At 38.2% G+C, this 10090-nt stretch overlaps 1 protein-coding gene across 1 annotated transcript in view; it reads right to left on the bottom strand.

Annotated features, from left to right (window-relative positions):
* Nucleotides 1-6149: 6149 nt before the first annotated feature.
* The window catches only part of LOC134205737 (uncharacterized), a 65559-nt gene continuing 61618 nt past the window's right edge, over nucleotides 6150-10090 (bottom strand). The window contains exon 7 of the mRNA XM_062681302.1: nucleotides 6150-6624. Within this exon, the coding sequence (XP_062537286.1) occupies nucleotides 6232-6624 (393 nt within the window). The 3' untranslated portion in view covers nucleotides 6150-6231. The remainder of the gene's footprint in view (nucleotides 6625-10090) is intronic.

Here is a 10090-nt window from a genome sequence, read left to right as displayed (position 1 = left end):
ATCACAGTTCATGTAAAGTATGATATCAACGCAATGATATACTTTGACAAAGTATTTCGAATATGAACATCGCTACATCTTTACCACTAAATAAATTGCAATAACGATATGAATATTCATGAAATGTTATCAGATTTCTGATGAAGTACGATCTCAACGTTATGATACATTTTGACAACGAATTTTACTGTTAAACATCGCTGCACCTTCACCACTTTTTAGTTCATCGATTCATATCGTTGGATACCAAAACATCGATGGACATTTTGCGGTTTGTTTATATCCCAGAAATAAGATTTAGAAATTTTCTGAAAAATGATTTGAACGAATGTTGAATGGAACGACATTCGGGTTTCAATTATAAAAGCCATAATATAGATCCATTATGAAAATTAACCGCAGTTGACGTTTTATATATGTTTGCATTTAAGTAAATAAGATGAATATGAAAATGGTGTAAAGTGGAAAATAATTTCTGTATATGCAAGTGATATTCGAATGAAAATTTCAAGGCTTAGAATGTTAATGCAATTTAGCTACTTACAGTCATCACTTCATTGTGGGCTAATGGTTAAGTTCTCTAGGTTCTCTTTATAACATCATCACTTCAGGTTCGATTCCCGATTAAACAAATTAATAGAAAAAATGTAAAAGTGAACCTCTGATGAACCAATTTTTTGTTTTTGTTGATAATTTTGACAGGTCGATAAAGTAGAAGTGTGAAAAAATATGTCTTTTTGGCGGTATCAATTGATATCGATATTTTGGAAAAGATCGATAACAATTTTCCGTGTTTTGACTTTTGACTAATTTAAAATTCTTCGTGGAATGGCATCGATCGCTATCGACGGTTGATATGAAAACCTTTAAAGATCTAAATGAAGAATTTTAAAGAAAATTGAAGAAATGGTTGGTCTTAAGAAAGTGTTCAATTCCCGATTTATAAAAAATGACAAGCTAATAACTTTTGAAGCAGTTTTCCAGCCGTACAAGGATCATGTCGTCCATTAAGACACTGTTGAACTGGCTCAAAAGACATTATATTTACAACTTTAATAGATATTCTCTCCAATTATCTCATTCCTAATTATATAGATTGATTTGTACGATGTATTTTTTGTCTTTATGGTCAGAAGGTATGAAGTATGTGTCGTAGCCAAGCAAATCCGTCTTTCGATTTGCCTTTCACCAAAGAAAACAAGCGCGGAACACCGAAGGATAATTCGCATGTTCACGCCTCAAAAACAGAACACTGAATGATCGTTTATTTTCACCGTTCCTGTCAGCCTACTGAGATTGAATTTCAAATTTCTTCTCATTAGCTTTTTAGTATGCTGGCATTTCAAATGCCAACTACGATTGAATTTCAAATTCGTTATCATTTTTTCTATTAATGTCATTTTTAAATATTTTAGTTTATTCCATTATTTTTATCATGAAATAAGAAATACGTTCCACTTTATCCATCAATGTAACCAACAAACGCAAATGCATTTTTCGGACTCACTTTATTCCCCACAGTATGGGTTCCTCGAATTACTTTGTTTACCTAAGTTATTGGTTCTTAATGGTTTTTGTTCTGTGTCAATACTATCAAACACAATGTTAGTTATGTCTTGTAAAAAAGTGGAAACTGTTCGTGCATTTGGTATATTTTATTGTTATTCTTTTGTCAAGGTAGTCTAAGATAATTATCATGTTTTAAGAAGTAGCTTAATCGTTTCTAAACTGTCAATATCTATAATGTACTAATGATCAGCTATGAGTCAGCTATAGGATTCACTTTTCGGTGGCAAAGTAAAGCTTCATCACGCCTATTCCCTACTATTAGTAAAAATTATCGAGAATGAAGCCGTCATAAGATTGTTCATATACCATCATTATAATGTGTGGTATTTTTTATTATGGCTCTTCGAAGTGAGACATAACAAAATAAGACTGGTACCACGTTCCTAGTTTTAAAAAAACTTCTACTCAGCGAATCCAGTAGTCATTTCCCTACGAATGTCTTGAATACATTGTGTATCAATAAATGCCTAGCTAGCTAAGTATAAGCGTGGCTACGTCTCATCGTCACAGGGAACGCATCATAAAAGTATTGCCGAAAAGAAGAGAACTCACATCATTATCACTGATGTAAAAGGCCTCTGCCAGACTGCACTACCATTCAAGGCTCCATAACACGATGTCTGTTGGATCAAATGCAAATGCCGTAAATTACTGCGTCAATGCCAGATATGTAACGCGGCACCAAACAAAAATAGTCAACATGTGATACCACCACGACAGGATATGTCTTTGGTTGCCATCTCAGTGCTAATGGCGTAAGCCGACCCACCGCGGCAAGGTAACATATCCGAGGGGAAGGGTAGACTGCCTCTTCTGTTATTATAACTCTAAAAACAGTTATTTGACTTAAAAAATGAAACCAGAATGACGTTAAACTATTTTAATAAAAATTTCGCGGAAAAAAAATTAAAATTTCGTTTCGTTTCGAAAAATTTCGAAATAAATGAACCTTGATTTCGTATCGTTTCGAAGTCTCGAAAGTAAATCTACATTTCGTTTCGTTTCGTTCCGAATTAACATACACATTTTAAATTTCGTTTCGTTTCGTTTCGTTAGGAAAAAAAGTGTTATCGCATACCCCTAGTACCAATTGTCCCCATACATAAGAACAACTATTTTTCAAAAAATAAGTAAAAGGCATGTGGGTGGACTTTATATATCAAGCGAATGGTTTTACTTCCTGCTCCTTAGACCAACTGTGAAAACCACAATAAAATTTGTTATTATCCTCAAAATTGATTAATCCATCCTATTCTTAATTTTGGTTCCTTATTTGGCAAATCCCATTGTTTGCTTAAGGGACTGGCCAAATTGAGTCCACTAGTGCGACAACTGGTGCAAAAGACGTTAAAAATTAAGCAAAATCAATTTTTACAATTATGCTTGATTATTTTGGAGGAAATCAAAGGTGTTATCGTGTCATATGAATATACTTTATCGATATGAACTTGGTTTGCGGTGATTTGATTGGTCATTTGGCATATAAAGCACTAGTGCGACAACTGGTGCTATAGCCACAACTGGTACACCTAGCCTACTTATGCGTTCAAAATTTGGAATAAATTTGCTTGATGTTTGTTTTTGCCTTTCTCGTATACAAAATATAAGTAAAGGCTCGGATACTCATAGTGTTTTATACCAATCGACTCAGCTCGAATAATTGATTCTACGTAAAATTCTTCGAAATTACCAATTCTCTGTATTCAGGCTTTCTATTAAACAGATAGTTTTTGGAGCGAACATACCGCCTTTATGTACCCCCATTGTACCAGAAAAGCAAAACTATCTATTACCAACCACAAAATAGCGAGAAATAATCAATGCATCAGACATGTCATAAAACCATGCAACAAGTCACCACAAAGGTATAAAATGAAGCCATCAACTCCAACGAAGCGCTAATTTCGATACATTCTATGCTAGCTAGCAGTATTCTTGCATTATAAATCTTAATTCTATTAGTGGTTTATTGCATCTCAATAAACATAAATACCTTCCATATCCGATCCCAATAGCTCCCCGCTCCCGAAGCTCGACAACGTACCTTTCTGAGCATAGATCGTTAAGTGTCACACACGTCGAACAGAACTGTGAACAAATCCAAACCACCCGGCAGAAGCTGCGGTAAACGAACAAGTTGCGAGATCAAGGGGCAAGTATCATAAAATGTTACAGCGAGAGTTCTTCGCTAGTTTTATGTGAAGAAGAAAATAAAAAGAACAACCATGCACAACAGTGCCCCCCTGGCAGTAACTCGAATCAAGATAATGGTCAACGCGATGCCATTGGTCGCATCAGCTAGCACGCACCAACACGGTTCATCTGCACCAGAGCCTTCCAAATAAAAATACTTTGTTTTTACATTATTTGTTAACTTTGAAAGTTGAAGCGTAGCTTAGAAGAAAGAAAGTAGTGATTGAAAAATACGAAAGAATTTCCAACTTAAATATTTCTGTCCTAGGAAATGCTTGACTCCAAACAATTTGAGAACCACTGGTCCACCCAAAGCCTTGCAAGTCGTTTTTGTGCATGCTGCTCAAGGACCAAACTATTCGAATATGGGCTAGTAGTGTCATCCTCAAGTTGGGCACTCGATTTTGGCGCAACCTAGCAACAACGACAGCGGCCAAGAAACAATTAAACCTGCCCCATCATCACCTCGATCACCCCTAATCCCCGGAGAGCACGGCTCGACGATCTTTGATAAAAAAAAAACCGAAACCAAGTACCTACTTCACGAATGCACCTCATGCGGAGATGTTGCGTACGTGATCTGCGTGCCAAGACGCCGGCAATGAAGGCGGGGGTTGGGCTTTCATCCATGACCGGTTATTTGTTTGATGAAATCGGCAAATCACACTAATCGAACCTGTCCAATCTCCGGAGCAAGCACACTTTATTGAGCCACTTAATTAGATTCTTTTGTTGACAATAGTTTACACGCTCACTCCGCTGCTGTGGCATGAGCCGCTGAGGCTGTCCTCAATGCAGCTGATTGAAAGCTACACCCGTCACAATGTGGAGATACCCATTGACATCGATAACCGCCGCAAATTTGATTGTGAAGAGATTTGATTGTAAACTTATAGACAACTAGCAAAAAAAATGGTGAATCAAACTGCACCGGGCGATAGATGACTCTTTTCGGTTGCGTAATGAGCCTCTCCTTGATACACGGTACTTGGGGAGTTATGCGATGATGTGTGAATAAATCGACCAAGCTGTGAATGGAATTATTAGAGTTATAAGGACTTTATGGATGCCTGTTTCTGGTCTTCTGAGCGCTTATGAAACGATAGACGCGCCTTAATAGGTTTTCGTCGAACCAAGCGATGAGAAATTGATTTATCCAACTAGTTGTATTAATACCTTTCTTATTATATGCCAAGGTACCCATCCTTGTTTATCAAAGCAAACAATGTTTTCACAACAATTGAACGCAACTACCGGGTATTTAAAACCTTCCAACAAACCTGCAGCGAATCGCACCGTCAAAGGCAAAACTATGCTTCTTCTTGTTAGAACCATAATAGTAATTGCTCTGGTTTAGGTTAGTCACATGTTGGTGATCAAACATTGTTCATCTAATGCCCAATTTTTAATTCGTAGTAGCGATGCGTAAAGGGCGATTTTCTTTCGCAGTTTTAAGTAACACATTTGACAGCCGGGGCAGCTTTAGCTCCTTATATTTTCGTATTAAGTGTAATATTGTCAAAACCAAATCTCTTTAGTGAATTATGTGTCATGGAAATCATCTATGGTCTATACGAAAAATCTAATTCGTCCTGACAACACATACTGCGTATGTTTAGATTGTAACCTTTGAAAATGTGAGGTACAGTGAGATCATTATTAGTTTGGATTCTGAGCATATTCATCTAAAACTTAACGCTAATTACTAAACCACCGACCCACCCTTGACAGACAAAATCATCTATTTGGCCATGGTAAATATATCTGAAGAAGCCCAAAGTTGTTTATTCTCTACCGCTACTGCACAAGGCCAATGCTATGTGGACAACAAACAGTCGGTTTTAAATAATTAAGTCAAGTATTCGGGGGCTTTTATTTGAATCCATCACTTTAAAGGTTCATAATCGATTTGGTCACGGTGACACATGCACACATTTTTTCATCATTTCATAGGCATTTCATTAATGCACATAGAAGCAATCATATAAATTTACGAGTACGCCTCGTGGTTAGGACTAACAGCTACAAATATTGACATAACTCATCTTGACAAGATGCTCTAACCCCTCATTCCACCGGAGGCGGAGGAAGGTCAGCAAATGAAGCACGTCTCTACTCGATCATCGCCCGACCGGGAGACTATGATGCAATCGATAGCATAAGATGGACTCTTCTGCCCCATCATAAATAACAAGTCACCTCACTACTGTGGCTGCCACTGAGGGTTACCTTTATCTTTCTCTCAAAGCCTTCCTATAGGCTTTTCTGATGCGTTTGAACAGTCAGCCTCTTGGACAACCACTCATAATAGCTTGCAATTCAAATATTTACGAACAGGGCATTCAAGGGGCAACTCGTACCCACCAAATAAACAATAATTAGCCAAAGTTTACATATTTTATTTTTTCCAATTTGTTTCTTTTTCTAGTGTTCAACAATCAATCACTTGCATAATTTTCACTGAAAACATCATTCGCAACGGCCAACGTCGGACTGCTCGACCCGGCACACAATCGGCACATCACCCAGTCGGGTACGGTTCTGGCGACCTCCCCGCTGCATTATCTCATCCACAACCTTCTTCCGATAGGCCATCCAATTTATGTCGTCCAAAAACTTCCGAAACAGCTGCTCTCGGCTGGGGATCGCCAAATCCAGATACATCTTGATCCGCTGCCAAACGTTGCCGGTGTTCTGGTGTTTCATGAAGAGCCAATAGCGAGGGATCAGCATACACTGGACATGGTTGCGGGCCACGATCGATCGATCTTGCATGCGCTCCCCGAGACCGAACACCGAACCACAGCTGTACGTTCCAACGTCGAGGAAGTGGTGCTCCAGCTGTTCTTCTGGGGATTTTGTCTGAGATAGAAAAAAAAATCGATTTTAGATCATGTACCGTCAAATTGGGTTACTTGCAACACTTTTCACTTTCAAAGTCATTGTATTACAAATGCAACCGTCGAAAAAGATAAGTACCCCCACTAGAGTGATTTACATTTTGACTTTTTCGCTTCCCTATGCATGAACGATGACACTTGCTATTTTAACGACCCTCCTAAATTTTTAGCTAATTTAGTTGTAAATCGACTGAGCACAAGAAGGTCGAAGTTTGTATGGAAAAAAACAATAACTTTTGAGAACTGTTCCGCAACGTTGCCCATTTAGCTCTTAAAATACATGGATATGTTGGCAACATAAGAGATTCGCCACGCCATCAGACCGTCTTTGATATGAAACGATTTGATACTGGGATGAAAAGTTATTACGGAAATACTGAATCGTGGGAAATTCAATTTTATATATAACAGAATAATATTACATAGTGTGGAATGGTCATGGGTTCGATTCCCAGCCCCTCCACCAAAACCCTCGTCAGTTGCCGGATGCGCAGCCTATGCGGTGGCGTATTGGGGTGCACGCCTCACCGTCACGGCTGCCTGATGACGACTGACAACTTGTTCTTCTCGGAGGCATTCCTCCAACGTTACCCGGATAAATGGCAACCGGACAATGCAACGATCATTGGATACACGACATGGACGAAACGAACACAATAGACTCACGACGAGATGGACCAGCAACGACAACAACAATGAATAATGGAAAAATCTAAAAATAGATTCTGTGAGGATTCTGGCTGCAGAATACCACAGTAGATATCGGCACAGTAGAGGTTAAGTAACACAGAGTGCCTATCAAATAAATAAAGGAATAAAAATATTGGTGTGGCGCCGGGAGTGGGTGGGTCAAGTAGTACATGTCCTACGCATGATAATACCTGTGGAGGACAGTCGAAGCACTATCCTACCCAAGATGAATACAGTACTAGGTGCTTCAATCTGTCAAGTTTGTGGAAGAGAAGACGGCGGGGGTGAAAAATTCATTTTCAGTGCAAAACGAAAACAAACCGGCTGGCTCTCCCATACTAAAATCCAAGATGGCTGAATCGTGAATTTGGCAGATTGGAACACCTAGTGGTGTATTCATCTTGATCCTACCCATGATTATAGTAAGAGCATATCATATAGATAACTTAAAAATCCAATGCTATCAATACTGTTTTAATTTTGAAGATTTAAAAAAAAATCATTAAAACGTTCCAAAAAGAATTAGATTTTTCAAAAAGTCTTGAAGTTTCTAATAGTTTCTGCTATTCCATAAAATTGTTGAAAATTTTCTGGAAGTACGTAATTATTTCTGCTAGTTCAGCTAGGCTCAGAGAATTTGTTGTTCAAAAGTTGAATATCTAAACAAGGATATATCTTAGCTCAACTTAACTAAAACTAACTGTACTTGTCATTGGTTGATTGTGACCAGCAAGCGTCCTGCGAAACGCGGGATGCCTAGGGTAAAATGCCCAATAGTGGACCCCCTAGTAGCGAAATTTTGCTCTTCCTGGCATAAGGATGAGAAATTTTCAAAATATTAATTTTGCGTCATATCTAATATCAAGCTCTGCATCTCCTGTTCACGATACATACAAAAAACACTCAAATACTTGACGTTATTCTTTGAAATTAACATTGTAAAGTTGGACTAAATTTGCCCTATAGTAGACCCCCTGGGGGTCCATAATAGGAAATTGCTTCCCTATAGTCGACACTTCATTTGATTTTCATGTTTCGTTTCGGGACGTTCTTCTTCCCTATTATGGACCCCCCAAAATATTCCTATAATGGACACTCTCGTGTTTATTTTTTATAGAATTGAAAAAAATCAACTAATTTTACTTTCCAGAGCATTTTCAATGGATGTAATCAAATCATAGGACTGTAAGGTAGGTTCTTCCGATGGAATTTCATAGCAAAATGTTTCCATTGTGCTGTAATAATGAAAAAATGTCTGGAGGGTCCACTATTGGTTGGGGGTCCACTATTGGGCATTTTACCCTATCTGGATTGCGTCACTGGCTTGAAAATGGATCCTTCAGAAGTGCATTTCGCAAAGATTTTGACCCAAAAAAAATGGAAAAATATTTGTAAGGCTGTATGAGTTCTAAAAAATTTGTAAAACGAAATTGAAAATTGCGGACGTCTGGTCACATAACATTGGTTGCTTCTCTGGTCAAAACTGGTGTAAATTGCGCTACGATCCAAGTGAATAAATGTTGGTATTTACTACCTACAGCTCCAGTCAGTTGGGAAAGGAGAGGAATGTTAGTGTGTTGTTATTGTTGCTACTAGAGACCGAGAAAACCTCTGCATCCCCACAAGACCACAGAAAGGAAATTTCGTTAACAGAGGTATAGATCAATGATTCACTTAGAAAGTGATGTAGTCTTTGCCACATTATGTACTGTTGTTTTTGCCAGACTTCCTGCCTATAAGGCACCGCTTCTGCCTATAAGTCACTAGACTGCCGAGCTCATATCCAAAAGTTGAGGAACTAAACAAGGATGTGAGAGAACAATCGCAGAAATATGAAGCAGTTTATGATGATGATAGCACATCCGGATGTCTGGCAGCAAGCCTATGAGAAGAAGAACTTCAAACGCTTCTCAGGGTTTATTGAAATCTGTAGGAATCACAAATATATCCACGTTTGCATGAAATCTTAGAAGTTAGAAAGAAAAAAAAAATCTGAAATTCGGAAAATACCCAGTAATAGTTTGTGAAAGCCTTGAACCCAGCAGCCGAAGTACCGATGCCATAAATGTCAAACCGATGTTGGTAATAAAACCAAACTTGCACTAAAACATGATGAAGTTTCATAATAAAAATTAGTTGGTATTTCCTTCCTGACGATTTAACTCGCGAACGGGTTGACCGATTTTTAAGTTTTTTTCCCTAATCGATTCGCCTTGGGATCCGCGAGGTTTGTAAATACAAAAATTTGACAGGGAAATGTAAAAAATCATAAGAATATTACGCATTGCAAGAAAAATTGAGAATCCCGGAAGGTTCAAAGCGCCTCCAGTTAATATTTTCCGGGTTTTTGATCAAAGGCGGCTAATGTTAATTTGTGATGTTTTGTTTATATTTATATTTATGACATTGGCATGTAAGTATAATTTGAAGAAAACAAGGACAAAAGATTATGTCCTAGAGGCTCAATAACCCTTCCATCAGTCATTGGGAGTTGTGGAACTTGCTTAGAATGTGGTGGGGTTTTAACAGCGAACTCTGGTGAACTTCGCTGAAAAGCTGCTCTATCAGCCTACCAGAACAATCGTTCGCCACTCGTAGCGTACTAGCCTCATGTTGTTTGGGTAATGTGACCAGCAAGCGTCCTGCAAAACGCGGGACGCCTATCCAAATTGCGTTACTGACTTGCAAATGGATCCTCATAGCATAGATTTTGGTCCAAAAAAATTGGAAGAATATTT

This window comes from Armigeres subalbatus, chromosome 1 (assembly GCF_024139115.2).
Source record: "Armigeres subalbatus isolate Guangzhou_Male chromosome 1, GZ_Asu_2, whole genome shotgun sequence".
In the NCBI taxonomy this organism is placed as follows: Eukaryota; Metazoa; Arthropoda; class Insecta; order Diptera; family Culicidae; genus Armigeres; species Armigeres subalbatus.
The sequence above is the reverse complement of the archived record's forward strand: the minus strand, read 5'-3'. Positions and strand labels throughout refer to the sequence as shown.